Source organism: Chlorocebus sabaeus, chromosome 10 (assembly GCF_047675955.1).
Source record: "Chlorocebus sabaeus isolate Y175 chromosome 10, mChlSab1.0.hap1, whole genome shotgun sequence".
NCBI lineage: Eukaryota > Metazoa > Chordata > Mammalia > Primates > Cercopithecidae > Chlorocebus > Chlorocebus sabaeus.
The window spans coordinates 128959979-128983633 of record NC_132913.1 but is presented as its reverse complement, the minus strand read 5'-3'; the positions used below and the strand labels follow the sequence as shown (position 1 = coordinate 128983633).

The 23655-nt window shown below is 43.6% G+C and overlaps 1 protein-coding gene across 6 annotated transcripts in view; it reads right to left on the bottom strand.

Moving 5' to 3' along the window:
* Nucleotides 1–23655, bottom strand: part of FARP2 (FERM, ARH/RhoGEF and pleckstrin domain protein 2) — a 149351-nt gene that overhangs the window by 77616 nt on the left and 48080 nt on the right. For all 6 annotated transcript variants that reach the window (XM_007966995.3, XM_007966994.3, XM_073020232.1 and 3 more), the window contains exons 3-8: nucleotides 17049–17153; nucleotides 16097–16139; nucleotides 13571–13649; nucleotides 9277–9374; nucleotides 6969–7083; nucleotides 1997–2144 (exon numbers count right to left, since the gene is read on the bottom strand). In XM_007966995.3, the coding sequence (XP_007965186.2) occupies nucleotides 1997–2144; nucleotides 6969–7083; nucleotides 9277–9374; nucleotides 13571–13649; nucleotides 16097–16139; nucleotides 17049–17153 (588 nt within the window). The remainder of the gene's footprint in view (nucleotides 1–1996; nucleotides 2145–6968; nucleotides 7084–9276; nucleotides 9375–13570; nucleotides 13650–16096; nucleotides 16140–17048; nucleotides 17154–23655) is intronic.

Sequence of the window (23655 nt, the reverse complement as noted above, 5' to 3'; positions counted from 1 at the left end):
GGCTCACTGTAGCCTCGACCTCCTGGGCTCAGGTGATTCTCCCACCTCAGCCTCCTGAGTAGCTGGGACTACAGGTACATGCCACTACACCCAGTGAATTTTTGGTATTTTTAGTAGAGATGAGGTTTCACCATGTTGCTCCAGCTGGCCTCAAACTCCTGGACTCAAGCAATGTGCCAATCTGCCCACCGTAGCCTCCCAAAGTGCTGAGATTACAGGTGTGAACCACTGTGCCAGGCTATTTAACTGGCTTTCCAATGGTTAATTCACAAAATTTTACTATCACAAACAAGGCTGATATAAAAAATTACAAGATAACATTTTACATTTCTGAGGAAGGAGCATTCCTATTTCTCCTGAGCATGAACTGGGAGCCCTTCCTGGGGCTCCTGGAACACGCTGGCTTGCACTGTGACTTTGCCACTGCAGGCTGTGAGATTTCAGCCTTCCCTACTCTACAGTCAGGTCCCACTCACTGTGTCATTTCCCAGCTTCTAAACATTGCTGCTATCCCTCATCTTTCATGGGCTGTTTTCCCATTCTTTGTTCTTATGGATTTAAATGTTTAAAAAATGCCTTCACTGTCATTGTGTTCAGGGTTTTCAGGGAATAAAAATAAATACATATATTCAGTCTGCTATCTTCAATCTGAAGTTTCTAATCCCTTGCTTTTACAACTTCTTTAGGTTGTATTATTTGTTTTTTTTCCGGAAATGTGACAATGGCTCAGTTTGGATGTGAGGTTTTCATCTCTGTGCAATGGGGGAACACTCATCAGCAGATGTAGGCAGGGGATGCTCAGACCCTCCACTTGAAGGCATGGATTGCTAAGGTTGGTCTCTATCATGAAGTTTTACTGTTCTCTAATCACATTTAGTATGAAATGTAACACAATATTCTAAATTCAAAATTAATTTTTTTTTTCTGACAGGAAATTGAAACTTGACAGCTAGGTTAAAAGAAAAAAATAAGGAAAAGGAAACAATAATAAACATGGCTTGATGAGGGAGGTCTGAATCAGACCAAGCTCTTTTTGATAGTCACAGGTTAAAACAAGCCCATAAAAAAACAGCAGGTCACACAGGCAATGGGCTCCCAGACTGCAACAGCGACAATTCCTACAACATTCAGCATCGAGGAGACCTTTTCGGGATTACCATAGTCTATCAGAGGTGCTAAATTTTACAAGGGCCAGTGACTGGAGTGCCCCCAAAAGGAGGGGCCCAGACAAGTTGGAAATATTTAGTCTGGGTGCAAGAGGACGTAGGGAGCCCCAACAAGAGTTTTCAGATATGTGAAGGGCCTGAATAAGAAGAAAAGCTCCTTCTAGTTGGCACCAGCAGTCACACTTAAGCTTCTTGGACATCACAAACCCCAGCACACACACACATGACCACAAATGGAACTGAGCAGGCCGTGCTCACCATTGATGTAATTATTTACCTATGCATCACAACTAATACAAACACCTCAGAAGACAACACTGACTCTTATCACAAGCAATCCCTCTGCTATTTCCTACTCTATTCTAGTTTGTTTACTTCAATGATTACTGTGACCCACTCTAAAGTGTTCACAGTCCAGCACAGATCACACCCACAGCACAGAGACTGCTCCACTGGAAAAAAAAACAGGTTGTGTTTTAGGATTCTAAGGGGGTAGGTGGAATCCCAGGAGGGAATGGGAAGTCCCAGAGGCAGTGGGCAGCCCTGGTGGGGCAGGAGGCAGTGGGGAATCCAGGGAGGCGGGAGGCAGTCCCAGGAAGCAGTGGGCTCCATGATATGGAGGATATTCACATCTGTGTCAGAGAAGGACAAAAGAATAATTTCCCCACTGAGTAAGAGGTTGGATTGGATGATATGCAAAGCCCCTCTTCCAAATCGAGGACCTTACTCATCAGGACAAAAATTTACCAACATCTATAAGAACAAACCCCACCAGGTTGCAGAATACCTCCCCTGCCCTGTTCTCACCCCTCCCTTCCCCACTGGCCTACCTGAAACACGAGTACACCCATGTGGGAAACCGCCAGTTGAATCTTGGTTCCTTCCCTGTCAGAAGCCATGTGAAATCTGATGCCATACATTTCCAACTTTCGAGCAATTTCGAGCACCTGGAAATCCGACTCAGCAGGTGTCTGGCCCCTGTAATGAAAAACAGGAGAACCACACACTACAAACACTTGATTTCTGAAAGAGCCAAAATGCGTCATGGAAGTGATCAGGAAAACCAACAATGAAGGCTTTACGTGTCTAGAGGACAGATCGTTCACTGTCTATATGTTTACCCACTACAAAAACACTATACCATATGTGCAGACCAAAGACATTCTCAGTTTTCTTCTATTCTGTAACTACTTTGGAACGGGTAGAATGCTTTTTTTGCATACACTAGCTACTCAGCCAGCCTTACATCTGCTCTATAGTGACAAGGTTATACACAAACACTACTGGCAGAGACAAATTTTAAATCAGAAGAAATACTACAAAGGGCTGGGCACAGTGGCTGACGCCTGTAATCCCAGCACCATGGGAGGCCGAGGTGGGTGGATCACCTGAGGTCAGCAGTTCGAGACCAGCCTGGACAACACGGTGAAACCCTGTCTCTACTAAAAATACAAAAATTAGCCAGGCACGGTGGTGGAGTTTGCAGTGAGCTGAGATCATGCAACTGCACTTCAGAATGGGTGACAGAGCGAGACTCAATATCAAATAATAACAACAACAATAATAAAATAAAATGAAAAAGAAAGAAAATGAGTGTGATGAGATAGTAGTGTTACCTACAGTATTTCTTTTCTTTCTTTCTTTTTCTTTTTTTTTCTTTTTTGAGACGGAGTCTCTGTCGCCCAGGCTGGAGTGCAGTGGCCGGATCTCAGCTCACTGCAAGCTCCGCTTCCCGGGTTCACGCCATTCTCCTGCCTCAGCCTCCCGAGTAGCTGGGACTACAGGCGCCGCCACCTCGCCCGGCTAGTTTTTTTTTGTATTTTTTAGTAGAGACGGGGTTTCACCGTGTTAGCCAGGATGGTCTCGATCTCCTGACCTCGTGATCCGCCCGTCTCGGCCTCCCAAAGTGCTGGGATTACAGGCTTGAGCCACCGCGCCCGGCCTCTTTTTTTTTTTTTTTTTTTTGATAGAGTCTCACTCTGCAGCTCAGGCTGGAGTGTAATGGTGCAATCTCGGCTCACTGCAACCTCTGCCACCCAGGTTCAAGTGGATTCTCCTGCCTCAGCCTCCGGAGTAGCTGTGATGACAGGCGTGACCCACCATGCCCAGCTAACTTTTTGTATTTTTAGTAGAGATGGGGTTTGCCATGTTGGCCGGGCTGGTCTCAAACTCCTGACCTCAGGTGATCCACCCACCTTGGCCTCCCAAAGTGCTGGGATTACGGGCATGAGCCACTGCGCCTGGCCAACTCCTTTCCATTTTAAAAAATATTTTTTACTATCTGAAACATTTGTGTCTTGTAAACCCGTTTTATCACTCACTCACTCACTCACTCACTTGCTCGCTCGCTCACTCATTTAGAGACAGGGTCTCGCTCTGTTGCCCAGGCTGGAGTGTAGTGGCATAATCTTGGCTCACTGCAAGCTCCACCTCCCAGGCTCAAGTGATCCTTCCGCCTCAGTCTCCCAAGTAGCTGAGACCACAGGCACACACCACCACAGTTGGCTAATTTTTTGTACAGACAGGATTCTGTCATGTTGCCCAGGGTGGTCTTGAACTCCTGGACTCAAAACCAGTCGGCCTCTCAAAGTGTTGGGATTACAGGTGTGAGCCACTGTGCCTGGCTTTTTTCTGCAGTTTCAAAGATCTAAAAGCAATGTGATACAGTCAAGAAAAGCCCTTCTTTAATATCGTATTCAGTGATTATAAAGGTGTTTTCAGTGGATCACTGAAGAACCATTAGAATCACAAGACAATGTAAATATTGTATAATAATTAAAGGTACAATATTGTCGTAAAAACTCTAAAGAACTATTAAAAGAAATCAGATGTGCAATGAAGCTGTGATGATTGTGATAGACAAACTCTCAAATTAACACAGTGAAGGCCTACGATGTGGAGCAGAGCTTCCTGCTTCCCGGCTTATTCGGGAAGAGCTCAACTGTATTCCCATATGAAGCAGACCACATGACTCACCCTTCTCTTACTGATTTTGTAGGGTTTTTAGCAGATACATGTGCACATGTAAGCACACACACATGCAGAGACACACGCACATGTTCAAGTACACATAACCACAGTATACAACGTACACAGTAACACACATCAACACACAGGAACATAGGAGCCACACACAGACACACAATGCATGCATAGGAACACATATAACACACATGCACATATGACCACACAGCCACACATGTATACACAGAACACACCCAGACACACACACACAGAACTACCCTGAGGGTCCAGTTCTTTCTTCCACAAGCAGGCTTCTCAACATAAGTGCCCCAAAATGTTGTCACTGTCTCCTCACTGTACTTTCAGTGTACTTGAACCTAGAATTCACCCTCAACACTCACTGAAAATGCTGAAGGTGACGCACTGCCACACTGCCAAGCTCAGAAACCTGCTCCTGTGCCTACCTCCCCAGGCCTGGTAGTCTCCACACAAGGGGCTGTGGCCACTACCCTAAAACATGCTCTCTTGGCATCTGTGCCCTTCCATGCCTCTGGCTGCTGAAGGCTCCTGTGGGTGCCTCCTCCTGCACTCGGCCTCTCAAATGTCAATTCTTCAGGGGTTCATCCTGGGCTCTTCTCCCTTTCTGACCTGTATCTGTCCTCTGCCTAGCTGATTTCACCCATTGCACAGGTTAACCTGGCCTACGTGCTGATGACACTCTCCCCAGCATCCCAAACCCACCCATCCACTAGGGACTGTCCTTCAGGTTGGACAGTTCACAGCACAATGCTCAGTTCTCCCTTCCTCATGTCCAGCCCCTGCTGTGTGTCTCAGCAGGGAGAGACTGTCCCCAACCCTAGGAACACAGACTGAACCAGTGACCATTTCCTGCTGGGATGGCACGTAACACTAGGAGAGGGCCCTTGGCTCCATGGGTCAAGGTCTGGATGTGACAATCAGAATAGCTGTACCTTCCTCGCTACCAGCCAGAATAATGGCAACACTTGAAAGAGGCAAAGCCAAGGGTACCCGGGAGAACAGAGCAGGAGCTCTACCCGCACTGCCCTGCATGGAGGCCTCCTCAAGGTCAGATCAGGTGAATGGAGGAAAAGCAACGACTTATGCACACAAGATGCCCCACACCGTCATGTCTGAGAGGGAACTCTGCACGCACGGTCTCACCGTACGTACGATGGGGTAAAACCGTGCATGCCATGAGGCGGATTTGAGGATTACACACAAATGCTTGTAAGAGCTGTCCGTAATCGCCACCATGGCCTCTCCAGTATTAGTTGGCACTTCCACCTCCAGCCCTTGAACCCAACGTGTCTATGCCACGCTGGAACCTCCCTCTCCTCCCTCCCTTCCCAGGCTGGTGCTTTGCTTGGAATGCTTGCTTCCTGGCTTTGCCCGCCTAGGTCCTCCCACGAGTCTCCTTGAGCCTCGCCTCAGCCTTCTTTCAGCTCATAGTGTATGAGCTATGCTCCTGCTACACTGCACACATTCTCATCTGTAGAAATGGATTTGTATATCTCATGACTGCCATGCTGTCGGGCACACACAAGGCACTCCCCTGCACACACAAGAGATCCCCACACTGGGAGTGGTGAGGTGCATGAAATGCACACCATCTTACAGGGTAAGGTAAAATCTGTACGGGTAGGCATCTCAGTCTGTGCTGTTCAAACCAACTCCCCAGTGCTGACAGCACTGGTGGATGCATCGTTGGCACTCATACTCTGAAGGTGTGAAAGGGCAGCTGCCAGCAGGTCCCAGTAGAGCGTTAACGACACACATGAACACACACGATCTGACAAACCTGCATCTCAAAAGGACGTGTCACAAAGGCAAGGCTAAGTCCTCCTGACTCACTTTCGCCAGCTGAGTACTCCCCTTTGGTGACTAAAGCTCCCACCCACCTGGGCCAGAGCCCACAGCGCTTTCCCATACTGTTCTTCCATCCTTTTCCCCTTAGCTAGCACTCTTTCTCTAGGTCTCTACCACTTCCATCCAGAAAAACCCACCAGTGTCAAGTCTCAGAGAAATCAAAACAAGACAAGATGAAGGACATGGGTGCCAGGTGATTCCCAACGCCCTGACACAGGCCGACACTGTCAGCCTCACAACACAGGCGACACTGTCAGCCTCACAGTCCCCTCCTCCTCCACAGCACAGTGTCTTCCTCGCAGAGGACTCTTCCTGCCACGCTGCAGAGACACGGCAGCAGCTGAGACCCCCACAACAGCCACCCCATCCTGCTCAGTAGCATCCTCCTCCCCTAGGCCCTGATGTCTTTTTCAGCACCATTTATTTTTTTGAGACGGAGTCTCGCTCTGTTGCCAGGCTGGAGTGTGCAGTGGTGCGATCTTGTCGCACTGCAACCTCCACCTCCTGGGTCCAAGCGATTCTCCTGCCTCAGCCTCCCGAGTAGCTGGGATTACAGGCGCCTTCCATTAGCTCGGCTAATTTTTTTGTATTTTTAGTAGAGATGGGGTTTCACTATGTTGGCCAGACTGGTCTCAAACTCCTGACCTCAGGCAATCCACCTGCCTCAGTCTTCCAAGGTGCTGGGATAACAGGTGTGAGCCACCATGCCCAGCTTCTTCCAGCACCTTCTAAAGCAGCACATCATGCAGGTGTGAAGGTGCTTCAGACCAGGGCTGCAGCTTCTATGTGTCTGCCAAGCTGTCTATGGCGGCAGCTGCACATCCTGAGGCTGGGAGCAATGGTCCTTATGTTAGAATCTTGCAAAAGTCACGACAACAGTCCTTTCTTGTTACACACTCTTTAGTCATTACTGTGGTGACAACGTGTCGATAGACAATTGTGATGACTTACACGTGCTTCTGATGGAATTCTAGTATCTTCTCAAGGCAGTGCTGCTGGCCAGGCAAATACTCGTTGGCTTTGAGGTGCTCTCGGTCCAGGATTTCATCGTAATCTCCTATTTCCGCTGAGATAGGATAAAAGTCAGTAATTCTAATGTTTAAATAAACTACAAGCATTTGTACATGTCACTGCATACATTAAAAGTAAAAAAAAAAAAAAAATTATCCCAAATTTGTAGCAAAATAATACATCCCTAAAAAAGCAATATTTTGTATTTTATTTTTCCAAATATTTTATGCTGTTAAAAGGCAAATATAATGGGAAGTGAAGAGGATTTCTTGAAGAACAAAGGCCTGATGAGTACCTCCAGGGAGGCAAACATTGAATGATGAGTTTAATGTGTTTATTATTATTTTGACACAAGGTCTCGTTCTGTTGCCCAGGCTGGAGTGCAATGTGCGATCACCACTCAATGCAGCCTCAACCTCCCGGGCTCGAGCAATCTGCCCGCCTCAGCCTCCTAAGTAGCTGGGACTGTAGGTAAGCATCACCATACCCAGCTAATTTTTGTATTTTTTGTAGAGATAAGGTTTTGCCACATTGCCCAGGCTGGTCTCAAACTCCTGGACTTAAGCAATCCTCCTGCCTTGGCCTCCCAAATGTGCTGGGAGTATGGCACGAGCCACTGCACCTGGAGTATTATTATTTTTAAACCACACCTTAAACCTAAGTTGTCTCAAGATTATCATGATCAGGATGAGGTATTTTATTTATTTTAGGATAATGTATTTTAAGTGATTTTTTCCTTCAGACCTTCTCAAATTTCTTGATGAATAATGTCTCTTTCTAATTTCATGTATTTTAAGGCCACAATGTCTTAATAACACAAAGTCCAATAATTTAAAGCAATATGCTTTTATTTTTAGACAATCTCATATTCACAGAGAAGTTACCAGCACAGTACAAGAGTTTTTCCTCCTTTGAGCCATCTGAGAGTGAGTTGCTAACATGTTACTTGCCATACTTCAGTATGGACTTTCTAGAAGCTAGGACATTTGATATGGCTTGGCTGTGTTCCCACCCAAATCTTATCTTGAATTGCAACTCCCACAAGTCCCACAAATTGTGCAAGGAACCCAGTGGGAGGTAACGGAACCATGGGGGCGGATCTTTTCCGTGCTGTTCTCGTGATAGTGAATAAGTCTCGTGAGATCTGATGGCTTTATAAGGAGCAGTTTCCCTGTACAAGCTCTCTCTTGCTGCTACCACATGCCTCTATCAGCAGTGTGAAACGGACTAATCCAATATTCTTACCTGCAGCCTTGTAAAACTGCCCAGATCAGGAACAGGGCCATGAGCTGAGGCTCCATCCCAGATGTGGACCCTAGTCATATTTTACCAACTGCCCAATTATGTTTTTTACAGCAAAAAGATCTGGTTCAGTCATACGTTGCATTTGTTGCCATGTGTCTACCTGATAAGTCTTTCAGCCAAATGAATAAGAACCAAAGTCACTTTGAAAACTTTTATTAATCAACATGTCCCCTGGTGGAGGACGGCAAACCCACAATAAAATTTATTATTTGAAGAAGGTATGTCTGGGGAAGGACCAAGGAAGCTGCAAATAACCTATATACTTATTAATTACTAAAATTTTGGACACTTTCTATGTCATATTTCCTGCATTCAAATTTCAGAAACATTAGTTCTATGCTAGGAAGCTGTGGTCCCACCCCTAGTCCAGGAGCAATGTGGGTATTTGTTTTTCTATTCCCATCGCTGGGGGCTCCGCAAGGTTCCAGAACCTCCTCTTACACTTCTCATGGTTTATTTTTGAAGTAACTGTAATTCTTCACACAGTTCTGAACCATCTCTTCATCTGTGTGAGATACTGAAGAAATGTCTTCTTTTTCCTTCATGGCTAACGCTTAACTAATCTGAGAGGGCTGTAACTTTTATCCCAGTGAGGCCCTTTCCAGGGTTTGCTGAGAGTTTGGTTTATATTCTGACTCTTAAAGACTGAATATGCATTGCTGGTAAAATGCACAAAAGCATAAATGACAGACAACCTAAAAGAAGGAATGTGGCTACAGATTTTGGCCTTGGCCTGTTTGCTATGTGGAAACTATTTGCCTCAAGGAATTCCATTTTACAGAAGTTAACCTTTTGCTTATAAAAAATATTGAAATTGAAACACTGCATTCTATGGTCAGGCTCATTAACTAGGCACGTACATCAGCAACTAATTGTAGTTCTGAGCGTGGGTACATCTGTGCCATGGTCAGTGCATGCTCCCTGCTAGCAGGGAGATACTCACACTGCAGAAGATGGGACGTGAGAAGGGCCGCTGTGGTGTCAGCACAGGTCAAACGCTCTTCCAGCAGGTCCCTCTTAAGTTGCAAGGCAAACAAGTATCTAGAAGAGAGTTCAAAATAAGACAGAGATCAACTCCAAATGTTCTCTGAATGTAACACGGACATGTCTCCACAGCAAGACAGCAAAGAGCCCTGGGAAGTGGCAGTGACCCAACAGTGAGCAAAATGCAAGGCAGCCACGAAACAGCAAAGTCACAAAAGGCCTTTCATGAAACAAACAGTCACCAAGCAAAGGTCAGATGACAAACCAACTCAGCAGACTGAGTCACACACATGGGAGAGTGCACAGAAAGTGCTGAACACACTGAGGCACTCTGATGCAAACAATAAAAAAAAGAAACTGGCCAGGGGCGGTGGCTTACTCCTGTAATCCCAGCACTTTGGGAGGCTGGGGTGGGTGGATCACCTGAGGTCAGGAGTTCGAGACCAGCCTGACCAACATTGTGAAACCCTGTCTCTACGAAAAGTGCAAAAACCAGCTGGGCATGGTGGTTCACGCCTGTAATCCCAGCTACGCGGGAGGCTGAGGCAGGAGAATCGCCTGAACCTGGAGGTAGACGTTGCAGTGAGCTGAGATCACACCACTGCACTCCAGGTTAGGCAACAAGAGCAAAACTCTGTCTGGAAAAAAAAAAGATAGCTTTCTCAGGCATACCATCTACCCATATAATTACACATCTGCAGCCGTACCTTCAAGGAGGGAAGGTCACAAATTCACAATTCTTCTGTTAGTCACACAAAACTGCACTCACAATTTTGGATGAAACAGGAGAACTATCCAATGAAAACACAGCTTAAAGCAAGGTTGTAAATTTTTTTTTTTTTTTTTTTTTTGAGATGGAGTCTCGCTCTGTCGCCCAGGCTGGAGTGCAGTGGCCGGATCTCGGCTCACTGTAAGCTCCGCCTCCCGGGTTCTCGCCATTCTCCTGCCTCAGCCTCCCGAGTAGCTGGGACTACAGGCGCCCGCCACCACACCCGGCCAGTTTTTTGTATTTTTTAGTAGAGACGGGGTTTCACCGAGTTAGCCAGGATGGTTTCGATCTCCTGACCTCGTGATCCGCCCGTCTCGGCCTCCCAAAGTGCTGGGATTACAGGCTTGAGCCACCGCGCCCGGCCCGGTTGTAAAATTTTTTAACAGATTGATAATATCTGGTCTTGGCTAGGATCTGAGAAACAGGCACTTTTGAATATCATTAGTGAGAATGTAATGAGAGAAGGCAATTGAAAATATCTATATGTTCATTTATTCCATCAGCAAATAATTACTGAGCGTGAATTATGTTCTAGGCACTGTTCTGGGAGCTGGAAATGCAACGGTAAGCAAGACTAACTCCCCGCCCCCCAGTGGAATTCATGCCCCAGTGCGCACTATTAAAATTTACTACATTCTCTTAAAATTCAGGATGTTGTACATACCCTGTAACAACAATTCCATTTCTACAAACTTTCCTAGAGTAATATTCCCATAGTTCTCAAAGGTATGTGAACAATATTTCTTTGCAGCATTAGAGAAAAATTGGAAATATGGATGAATATGAGAATGATTAAATTCTGTTACAGCCTAATTTAGTATATTTTTATATCCAATATGGAAAAATGTCCACAGCATGCTTAATAAGTGGGGGAAAAAATCAACCTACAGTTCAATATGTATCATTTGATATTGTTTTATAATATTTGTAATTTCTTTAAAGTTCTTACAGCTGTGTGTTTATTGTACATCTCTGCTTTCATCTGAAAGACACGTACTTACGCGGAGAATAAGGTGCTGGGTAGGTGGAGAACTTCTACTTTTTACTTCTCTTCGTTTACTTATTTTTTTGAGACAGACTCTCACTCTATTGCCCAGGCTGGAGTGCAGTGGCACTACCACAGCTGACTGCAGCCTTGGCCTCCTGGGCTCAAGTGATACTCCTGCCTCAGCCTCCAGAGTAGCTGGGACCACAGGTGTACACCACCACGCCTGGCTTATTTTTTGATATTTTGTAGAGATGAGGTCTCCCCATGTTGCCTAGGCTGGTCTTGAACTCGATCTTCCCACCTTGGCCTCCTGAAGTGCTGGGATTACAAGTGTAAGCCATTGCAACTGGCCCTTAGTTTTATTTGGAAAAAAAATTCTTTTACCACAAACATGTATGTTTTTATAACAGAAAAAAGAATCCTCTACATAAATACGGGGGAGAAGGGAGTAACTATAACACTGAGTTACCAGCATGAGTCCCAGAACTTGAGACCTAGGATCCTGAATTAGGGGACACTTTGTTATCCATCATTTTCAGATATCTATCTATCTGTCTGTCTGTCTATCCATCTGTCTGTCTATCTATCTGTCTGTCTATCCGTCTGTCTATCCGTCCGTCCGTCCGTCCGTCCGTCTGTCTGTCCGTCTGTCTGTCTCTGTCTATCCGTCTGTCTGTCTATCTGTCTGTCTGTCTATCCGTCTGTCTATCTGTCTGTCTGTCTATCCGTCTGTCTATCCGTCTGTCTGTCTATCCGTCTGTCTGTCCGTCCGTCCGTCCGTCCGTCTGTCTGTCTGTCTGTCCATCTGTCTGTCTGTCTATCTGTCTGTCTATCTATCTGTCTGTCTATCTGTCTATCTATCCATCTGTCTGTCTATCTATCTGTCTGTCTGTCTATCCGTCTGTCTATCTATCCATCTGTCTGTCTATCTATCTAGATCTCTATATATATTTAAAAGTGATTCCCCCAAAAGAGACTTTTCTGGGTAAATGTCAGGCATTTAATACACTATTAAGATCTATGGTCACGCATAAAAATACTTTTTGCCGTCTCTGGAGTTTAGTTTCCTAAACCTTTAAAAATAAGAGGCTGAACTAATATGGTCTCTCCATTTCCTTGCAGTTGACATGCTATGATTTTGTGCTGTTAAAATGATATGCAGAAACCTTTACAAGAGAGTTCATAAGACATCTGATTCATTTATGAGTACACGTTTAGCCAGAAGGCAAAAAAGTTATTGATACCACTACAACATCATCGTTCTCTTTTATATCTCACCTTGGGTTTTCAGTTGATTTTTAGATTATTCCTCTATTCTTCATAATATAATTGATACGCAAACAAATACAAAAAAAAAAAAAAACAAAGAAAAACCTTGCATAACCTTACTGTCCAGATGAAACAACTGTTAACATTTTCTTTTTTTTTGAGACAGAGTTTCACTCTTGTTGCCCAGGCTGGAGTGCAATGCGTGACCTCAGCTCACTGCAACCCTGCAACCTCTGCCTCCTGGGTTCAACAGATTCTCCTGCCTCGGCCTCCCAATTAGCTGGGATTAAAGGTGCCTGCCACCATGTCTAGATAATTTTTTTTTTTTTTGGAGACGGAGTCTCACTCTGCTGCCCAGGCTAGAATGCAGTGGTGTGATCTTGGCTCACTGCAAACTTCGCCTCGCAGGTTCACGCCATTCTCCTGCCTTAGCCTTCTGAGTAGCTGGGACTACAGGGGCCCGCCACCACGCTTGGCTAATTTTTTGTATTTTCACTAGAGATGGGGTTTCAAAACTGTGTTAGCCAGGATGGTCTCGATCTCCTGACCCCGTGATCCGCCTGCCTTGGACTCCCAGAGTGCTGGGATTACAGGCATAAGCCATCGTGCCTGGCCAATTTTCTTTGCATTTTTAGTAGAGATGGGGTTTTGCCACATTGGCCAGGCTGGTATTGAACTCCTGACCTCAGGTGATCTGCCTGCCTTGGTCTCCCAAAGTCTGGGATTACAGGCGTGAGCCATCACACCCTGCCATCTTTAGATCATTCCTATAAAGAATCGATCTTTAATTCAAAATAGTATCACAAAAGAAGTGACCCAAAATATTTCTGCTCCATAAATTCCTAAGGACTAACACACTGGGTACTTCTACCCATTAAGTATATTTTGTGATAAAGAAGAGTACATATGAGTAAAATCCATCCCTGAGAACCTTCTGAACATGCATAAGTCTATGTTCATTTGGAAAATGTAAGTTCAACATGACCCTGACATCCCATTCCATTTGTCATTTTCAGATTTGTACTGTAAACCTTACATTGAACTCTTATTCACATGTCTGTGCACGGGTCAGTTGCTAACATGCTTCCTTTAACCACTCTACATTCATGACCACTTTTCTGTGTATATTAGGCTCACTCATTCTTTCAATCAGCCAGGTGCTGTGGGAGATAACAGGTGAATACAAGATTCCTGCTGACAACAGCTTCAGCTCTGCAAGCTCTTTACCTTGTATATTCTTCTTGTAGCTGACCAGGATCAGGTGGGAAAAATTTCACAGCTAGGCGAAGCACCACATTCTTTGGCCCTATGAAAAAAAAAATTTAAACTTCACAAATAAGGTCAATCTTTGCATTTATTCTCTTTTCATATATTACTACATAACTGAGGTCATGCTTCCACCAAGTGGACTGTTACAGCAAATCTTTTCAAATAATATGATATTAAGAAATTTCTGCCCAGGTGTGGTGGTGTGCGCCTGTAATCCCAGCCCTTTGGGAGGCTGAGGTGAAAAGAAGGCTTGAGGCCAGTAGTCTGAGGCTGCAGTGTATAATTGCACCACTGCACTCCAGCCTGGGCAGGAGAGTGAGACCCTGTCTCTGAACAAAAGAAAAAAGAAAAAACAAAGAAGCATTTCCTGTATATGAATTTGAGTCCCAAGTACCAATCACATATGTACAGAATTTTAAAATCTTTTGCATTAAGCAGGGATTACTCAAGGAAGCCTTAAAAACAAGTAGGAAGTTGCACATTAAAATATTTAAATAGGCTGGGTGCAGTGGTTCACATCTGTAATCCCAGCACTTTGGGAGGCTGAGGCTGGTGGATCACTTGAGCCCAGGAGTCTCAGACCAGCCTGGGCAACATGGTGAAATCCCATTTCTATCCGCTCCCCTCTTCCCACCAAAAAAACCCCAAATCAGCCAGATGTGGTGGCACATGCCTGAAGTCCCAACTACTTGGGAGGCCAAGGTGGGAGGACTGCTTGAGCTCAGAAGGCAGAGGCTGCAGTGAGCTGAGATCACACCACTGCACTCCAGGCTGGGTGACAGAACGAGACTCCGCCCACCCCTCCACACACAAACATGCTTGCGCGCGCTCTCTCTCTTTCTATATATATACACACACACACATACATATATATAGAGACAGAGATACATTTTTTTCCCTAGTTTATTTATTTATTTTTTTGAGACAGAGTCTCACTCTGTCACCCAGGCTGGAGTGTAGGCACGCGATCTCGGCTCACTGCAAGCTCTGCCTCCCAGGTTCATGCCATTCTCCTGCCTCAGGCTCCCGAGTAGCTGGGACTACAAGTGCCTGCCACCACGTCTGACTAATTTATACTTTTAGTAGAGGCGGAGTTTCACCGTGTTAGCTAGGATGGTCTCGATCTCCTGACCTCGTGATCTGCCCACCTTGGCCTCCCAAAGTGCTGGGATTACAGGTGTGAGCCACCACGTCCAGCCCCCAGTTTATGTTTTAGGGAAAAAAATGATAAATGAAAAAGTTTTTAAAAAAAAGTTTATGTGTTTACACTATTTTTTTTTTTTTGAGATGCAGTCTCACTCTGTTGCCTAGGTTGGAGTGCAGCGGCACGATCTCGGCTCATTGCAACCTTCCAGGCTCAAGCGATTCTCCTGCCTCAGCCTCCTGAGTAGCTGAGATTAGAGGCATGTGCCATCATGTCCAGCTAACTTTTGTATTTTTAGTAGAGACAGGGTTTCGCCATGTTGGTCAGGCTGGTCTCGAACCCCTGACCTCTGGTGATCTGCCCGCTTGGGCCTCCCAAATTGCTAGAATTATAGGCATTAGCCACCACAAAGGGCCAGTATTAGTAGTAGTAATAAAAAAAATTATTTTTGAAATCTGATTACTGTAAAGGTACATTATCTTAGTTTATCAGTATAAAACAACTTATTTTGTTTTCTTTCCTCAGAGATCCTTGTTCTGATATAACAAAGTTATTTCCACACCTTTTTCTTCAATTTATAATAGTAATACAAAAAATTATGGGTGACTCAACTATAGACTTCATCTGACACAATTATAGAAGAACTGAGAAGTGTTACTATTTAATTTTAAAAATTTAATAAGTAGACAAATGAAAATAATTATTTTGAGACTGAGGTGGGAAGACAGCTTGAACCCAGGAGGTTGAGGCTGCAGAGAACTGTGTTCGCACCACTACACTCCAGCCTGGGCAACAAATAGTGAGACCCTGTCTCAAAAATAATAATGTAATTGTTGTTGTTATATTCACAGTTACAATTGTGTTTATAACTGTACAATAGTAATAATGTAATTGTTGTTATTATATTCACAGTTACAGTTACGTTTATAACTGTACAATAGTAATAATGTAATTGTTATTATTATATTCAGTTACAATTGTGTTTATAACTGTACAATAGTATCAACTGTTTTGTTAACAGCTATTTAAAAGGAGAATCTCAATGTCTTTTCACGATCACCGGAGAAACTGCAGTTATTTTGCACATTGGCCAAAAATTAAGATGACACCAAACAGCATATGCTCTTATTTCCAAATGTGAAGCAAGTCACCTAGAATCTTCTGAGTTAAATTTACTAAAACTAAACAGCAAAATGACTTCCAAGTTTATCTGCTGTTGGTGATCACTTCCTGCTAACCATACACGGTGGTGACAATGAACATTTGAACATGTCTTTTAAACATTCCAGGACAAAGCATCTTAAACAAACAGATTTTAAAGAGTTAAACCAAGGACTTACTTCGTATTTGCCTAATGATGGGTTTCATAGGTTCAAGCCAAATCTAAAGAAGGGTTAACAGAAGAAATCCAATCTATTAAATAATGTCTCTATTTAACAAATATGCTATAAAAACAAAAATGGTTATAATTAGATAAATTTTTATGTCAGGAAAATTTTGACTCTACCCCCCTCTTAAAAGTTGAATCCTGATAAAACAAACTGTACAAGAAGCACAGCAATGCCTGCTTTGGGAAACCTGGGAAGACATTAAAATTGCTGTATTATACTGGATCCCTCCATTCAGTTGCTGCCATGCACAGAATGGGTCCCAATAATTATTTGCGGGAATTTGTTAACACCAAACAAATATTTGGTACTACTGCATTTATGAACAAACTGATGAGAGGGCTTCTGTAAAAAAGAGGTACGTCATGTCACCAGAACAGGAAACTTGGATAAATCCGGTTGCACTGTCAAGGGTATCTGAAAGGCTGGAGAGAACTTAATAACGCTGACATGCTTTTTGAACTAAAGGGTAGATGTATGTATAGTTCTTTAAAACAGTTCTATCTATAAATATTAAAACTCCACACTTTTTAAGGTTGCATCTATTAAGTAAAATGAGGCATAACTGGTTGTTTGCTACAAATCCACTTTCAAAATGATTTTCATACAGGATGTATTAGAAGTTGCTTTTATAACTTTTAAGAGAGTTTCCTTGGCACATGTGCTAACGACAGAACAAATTTAGGGAGGGTGTGAATTCAGGCTTGGATTAAAGGCAAATATATTATCTACAGCTAACAATAATATATTTTAATAGCAAAAATATTTGATACTGATGATATGACAATTATAAAAGATCTTGTGCGTATCATCACAGCAGGCCCGAAGGCTCCATGCCTGGGCACATCATAAGCACCCTACTGCATGCCTAGGGCCTGTTTCCCTAACAAATCAAAGCACTTACCCAGTAGGACTGAGTATTTTGAAACTCCAACCCGAAGTAGTCACATTCTACCAGATTCAAACGCTTCCACACTTCTGTCAGTAATATCTGGCCATCACATTTAGGCTGTGTAGAGAGAGGTGGGAAAAATAACAAGGACCGAATGACTAAACAGCAAGGGTTTATGAAAACTGTGCACAAAACTACTTTCCCACACACAAAACTTTATTTGTTGCTTCACTTTGTCTTCCAGTGTATAACTAAGATTTATAAGCTATATTAAAAAAAAAAGTCTGAAGCATTTGTGCACAGAAACTGGCAACAAAATAAAGCTAAAAAATTTCTTCCATTTTACATTTAGTGTGTTTTCAGTCCTATTTCTTTGTAACTTTAGGCTATAGAAACCATTTCTAGTTTTAGTAAATATTTTATCAAATAATTTTGATATTTACATCAGGTGTGGTGGCTCATACCTATAATCCCACTAATTTGAGGCTGAGGTGGGTGGATTGCTTGAGCCCAGGAGTTTGAGACCAACCTGGGCAATACAGTGACACCTCACCTCTACCCAAATTAAAAAATTAGCCGAGCACAGCGGTGCCCACCTGTATTCCCAGCTACTCAGGTGGCTGAGGTGTGAGGATTGCTTGAACCTGGGAGAAGGAGGCTGCAGTGAGCCATGATCATGCCACTGCACTCCAGCCTGGGTGACAGAGTGAGACCTTTTCAAAAAAACATAATTTTAATATTTACTAAAAAGCTAAAGTCTTAGAGTCTTCGTTTATGTAAGACCCCAGTAAACAGTTATTTGATCAATCGGAAATTACAAAGAGTAAAAAAACCATATTATTTGGTAGTATTTCACATCAATGAGAAGAACTGTTCATAAAGGAGGTGGGGCAACTGACTTTCCCATTAAGGAAGAGAATGGGCTGAGCACAGTGGCTCACGCCTGTAATCCCAGCCCTTTGCGAGGCTGAGATGGGAGAATTTCTTGAGTACAGGAGTTCAGGATAAGCCTGGGCAATATGGCAAAACACTGTCTCCACCAAAAAAAATTTAAAAAAAAGCTGGGTATAGTGGCGTGCGCCTGTAGTCCCAGTTACTCAGGAGGCTGAGGTGAGAGGATCACCTGAGTCCAGGAGGCAGAGGTTGCAGTGAGCCGAGATTGTGCCACTGCATTCCAGCTTGGGTGACAGAGTAAAACTCTGTTTCAAAAAAACAGAAGAAGAAAAATGGAAATAGAGTTTTATTGTACATCACTCACAAAAATAAATTCCAGTGGACCTCAAGACCAGAATTAAACAAGAGAAGAATCTCTATAATCTTGGGAAAGGTAAAGTCTTCCTAAGCATAGCAAAAAGGAAAGATGGACAGACTTAACTCAAATAAAAGTGAAAAACATCTGAACAGAAACACATTTAATGAAGTTATTTAGAATCACACTGGAAAAAGTTATAATGTTTTCTTTTGCTCTTATTAGATGAAGATGTACAAATGGCTATTATGCATTTAAAAAGACACTAAATTTCTCGAAATAGCCACTTTCACAGAGTACCGGGAAGAATGTAAGTTCATGTGACCTGTCGGGGGATCATGTGAAAATACCTTTCAAAATGTAAAGTGTGCGTTTACCTTTGCCCCAGCAATTCTACTTCTACAACTTTTTCCTACAGACATTTTCATACAACTGTACAGACCTAAACATGTTAAGGACAAATTCAGTAAAGAATTGGTAAAATAGGCCAGGCGCAGTGGCTCATGCCTGTAATCCCAGCACTTTGGGAGGCCAAGGTGGGTGGATCACCTGAGGTCAGGAGGTCAAGACCAGCCTGGCCAACATGGCAAAACCTTGTCTCTACTAAAAATAGAAAAATTAGCCAGGTGTGGTGGTGCACGCCTATAATCCCAGCTACTCAGGAGGCTAAGGCAGGTGAATAGCTTGGGAGGAGGAGGTTGCAGTGAGCCATGAGCCAAGACTGCGCCATTGCACTCCAGCCTGTGCAACAAGAACGAAACTCCGTCTCAAAAAAAAAAAAAAGAATTGGTAAAATAAATAATGACATATCCATAATGGGCAACTATGCAACCCTTAAAAAGAACACAGAACTCTCTATGTCTTATTGAAAAAAGTCTACAACACACAGTTTAATTAAGGGAAAAAAAAAAAAAGGCACCGGGCACGGTGGCTCGCGCCTGTGAACTCGCAAGCTGAGGGAGGAGGATTGCTTGAGGTCTGGAGTTCAAGATCAGACTGCACGACAAAGAGAGACCTTGTCTCTACAAAAAAATAAAAATTAAAAGGAAAAACAAAAAAAGGACTCCATTTCTATACAGTGTATATAACGATTCCATTTTATTAAAAACACACATGCCCCATGGATACATTTATATGTAATAAAAATAAGTTTGGAAGGCTGTTCACTAAATCTTTAAAAGTAACCGTCATTAAAGAACTGAGCAGAGGTGGAGGTGGGGGCAAGGGCATTCTCACTTCTTCACTTCTATAACGCCTCAATTTTTAACCAATAGGCATATATCATCTTTGCAATTAACAAGCAATATGTGCAAACTGGGGGAGGCAAATCTCAATGTTCCAAAGGACATTATGGCCCTTGAGGTTTAGTCACCAGATTCTCACTGTGTAAGAAATAAAACCTTGCAAATCCATTGTAACAAAGCAGCATGCAGAACAAAAGTACAAGGAACGCCTCTTTAAAATGGAAAGGTGAGCTACAAAGTGACCTGACATTGTAAATACAATTTCTAAATAACAAAAGGGCAAATCTGTGTTGAACTTGCTCTGATATAATCTCTTAGGGCCTTCTCCAGTAAGAACTTACTCTGATGCCTGTGGGCATCTAGGAGGAGGCATGCCAGTGCTCCCCATGTGGTCCATCAAGACAGGGAGAATGCAGCTAGACGAGGGTTTCTGAGACTGCTAACCAGTCAGAAATTAGGAGCTGCGGAGTATGCTGCGCTAATTCACTGTGGGCCCAAACAACTCTATGAAGTTCTCTCAAAGCCATACTGTCTGTCCACACCTCCATCCCCTCTCACCAGGATCACCAGGGCAGTCCTCCTCATGGCTCTTCCTGAGTCAGGACTTGGGGTGGGGAGGCTACATACACCCAAGTCCCTCACCCTGATACAGCCTCACACTACCTGGCTTCACCTGAGTGCAGGGGTAATGACATGCTCAGGCTATTCCCTTAGAGAATAATTCTATCAGTCTCCAGTGAATGCTTTGAGAATCTGATAAAAAGTCAGCTCATTTGTGGGCTCTCTAAATTCACTAAATTCTACCTAATTACCACACCAGCTGGTAGAACACACTCAACTCTAGAACTGCCCTTTGGCATTGCTGCTGACCGTGACCCATTTATTTGTTTAGGTGTGTTCCTCCTACCAGTGGCAAGTTTAAAGGGCAGGGACTGCATCTTCTCCATCCTAGTAGCTCCAGCTCTGGCTCACAGGAGAGGCACCACACATGTCCATTTTCCCGGACTGTCCACCACTGCTCCTGATTCTGATGGCTCTTGTGGGAGGTTGAGTGTGCATGTCAGGTGGCACAGAGAATAGGAAATTCTCTTAGCTCTCCCCTCTTCTTCAACTACCTGGCTGCCCCCTGTGAGTCACTGGGAAGCTCAGGGTTCACAGTCTTACCTGAGCCCCTCCACTTCCTAGGGTAGTGCAGTCAGGGTTTGCTCCAGGAGTTCTGCCCCACCACACCGATGAAAGCAACACACACTAACTATGCAGGTGCAAGCACATTCACAAGGCACCTGTTAACCAGCAATGTCCAACACTCAGGACAGGCTTTGTAAATATGGGCACAAAAATTCACAGTTATATGTGTATTTGTATATATACACACACAAACATATGTGCGTGTGTTTAACCTTCAGTGCAGGGACAACGATCTTTTCATGACGGTGCCAGGGGAACGGCATATCCATACAGGTAAAAATAAGCACTGACTCCAACCTCACACCATGCACAAAATTAATTCAATATGAATCACGGAAAGGCACAACAATAAAGCTTGGGTAGGCAAATATTTCTCAAACAGGACACAAACAGCACTAGCTCCCCCACCACCAAAAGACTGACATTGACTAGCTGAGTATTACAACCTTCTGTACATCAAAAGACACTGTTAAGATAGGAAAAAGGCAAGCCACAAAATAGATGATAGTTGCAATACAAAAACCCAACAAAGGGGCTGGGCGTGGTGGCTCACACCTGTAATCCCAGCACTTTGGGAGGCCGAGGCAGACGGATCATGTGAGGTCAGGACTTTTAGAGACCAGCTTGACTAAAAATACAAAACTTTCACTACTCTCTACTAAAAATACAAAAATTAGCTGGGTGTGGCGGCGTTTGCCTGTAGTTCCAGCTACTTGGGAGGCTGAGACAGGAGAACTGCTTGAACCTGGGAGGCAGAGGTTGCAGTGAGCTAGGATTGTGCCACTGCATTCCAGTCTGCACGACAGAGCGAGACTCCGTCTCAAAACAAACCAAAAAAAACCCAATAAAGGTCTTGTAGCCAACATATATAAAGATCTACAAATCATAAGGAAAACCAGACAACCCAATTAATGACAAATAGGCCGAAAGACTTAAATAGGCACTTCACAAAAGAGGATATTCAAATGGCCAATGAACAATGAGAAAAGTTGGACAATATTACATCAAGGAAACGTACACTAAAACCACAATAAGATACCACTAGACCCTCACTAGAATAGCTGAGAATATAAAAATGGATAACCCTAATGTTGGCAAGAAAGTGGAACATCTGGAGTCTCAAACACTGTAAATTTGTATGATCTCTTTGAAAAACTGACAGTATCTACTAAAGGTACACGGAAGTATACCCTATAACCTAGCAATTCCAGTACTGGGTATAAACCCAATAGAAATACCAGTTTACAGAGACCTAAAGACAAATTCAAGAATGTATGGCTGGGTGCAGTGGCTCATGCCTGTAATCCTAGTGCTTTGGGAAGCTGAGGCAGGCAGATCACCTGAGGTCAGGAGTTCAAGACCAGCCTGGTCAACATGGTGAAACCCCATCTCTATTAAAAATACAAAACTTAGCCAGGCGTGGTGGCACACGCCTGTAATCCAAGCTACTTGTGAGACTGAGGCAAGAGAATTGGTTGAACCTGGGAGGCGGAGGTTGCAGCGAGCCAAGATTGTGCCACTGCACTCCAGCCTGGGAGACAAAGCAAGACTGCCTCCAAAAAAAAAAAAAAAAAAAAAAGAAAGGAAGAAAGAAAGAAAGAAAGAAAAGGAATGTTCACAGAAGCTTTATTCATAGGACCTCAAAACTGGAAACTACCAAAAATGTCAATTAAACAGCAGAATAGATAAACAGTGATTTGTTTTTACAACGGAATACTACCCAGCAACGAACAAACAAGCAAACCATAGCTATACCAACAACACTGATAATTTCCACATAGTACATATTCTATTCATGCACATGATAAATACATACATACTTATATGAAATTCATGATCTGGCAAAACTAATTTATAATGCTAAAGATCAAAACAGTGGCTACTTTTGGGGGTCATAATTGAGACAGACACAGGGAGCCTGTTCTACTCCATTCTCTGGGTGGCGATACATAAGTGTATACATATTAAAAAATATCAAGCTGCACACATAAGATACATGCACTTTCTTATGTAAGTTATATCTCAATAAGAATGTAATTAAAACGAAAAAAGGGCCAGCTGCGGTGGCTCACGCCTGTAATGCCAGCACTCTGGGAGGCCGAGGCGGGCGGATCACGAGGTCAGATTGAGACCATCCTGGCTAACACAGTGAACACAGTGAACGGGGGTCTCTACTAAAAACACCAACAATTAGCCAGGTGTGGTGGCGGGCGCTTGTAGTCCCAGCTACTCAGGAGGCTGAGGCAGGAGAATGGTGTGAACTGAGGAGGCGGAGCTTGCAGTGAGCTGAGATTGCTCCACTGCACTCTAGCCTGGGCGACAGAGTGTGACCCTGTCTCCAAAAAAATGTAATTAAAAGGAAAAACTCTTGGAGTTCATGAAAATCGATCTTTTACATTTTATAATAATCCTTTCTGCAAAAGTCTCTGAGCTGTAAACTTCGCCTCTGCTTGATATACCAAGAACTCACAACTCAATGAAGCAGCTGATTCTACCGTTGGACAGTTCGGCTTGAAAATAATTCCAAGCCTTTTCGTCTAAATGTCTCTCCAACCTCTACCTCCCTAAATCCTCACCTAATCAATCTTTTCTAGACACCGTTCAGCTTACTAAGGTCCCTTTGAAAATGGTCCCAGAACAGAACACATATCACAGAAATCGCCCACAGAACAGAACACGCATCACAGAAATCGCCCACAGAACAGAACACGCATCACAGAAATCACCCGAAACAAGACAAGCTTGGTGCAGTGCCCACACTATGAAGTCTGATCACTTCCCACAGATCACTGCGTGCAGATCAGTTATTCAGAGAACAAGGACTGTACACTTCATGAGAACAAATTTTCTTTTTTTTTTTTTTTTTTTTTTTTGAGACGGAGTCTCGCTCTGTCGCCCAGGCTGGAGTGCAGTGGCCGGATCTCAGCTCACTGCAAGC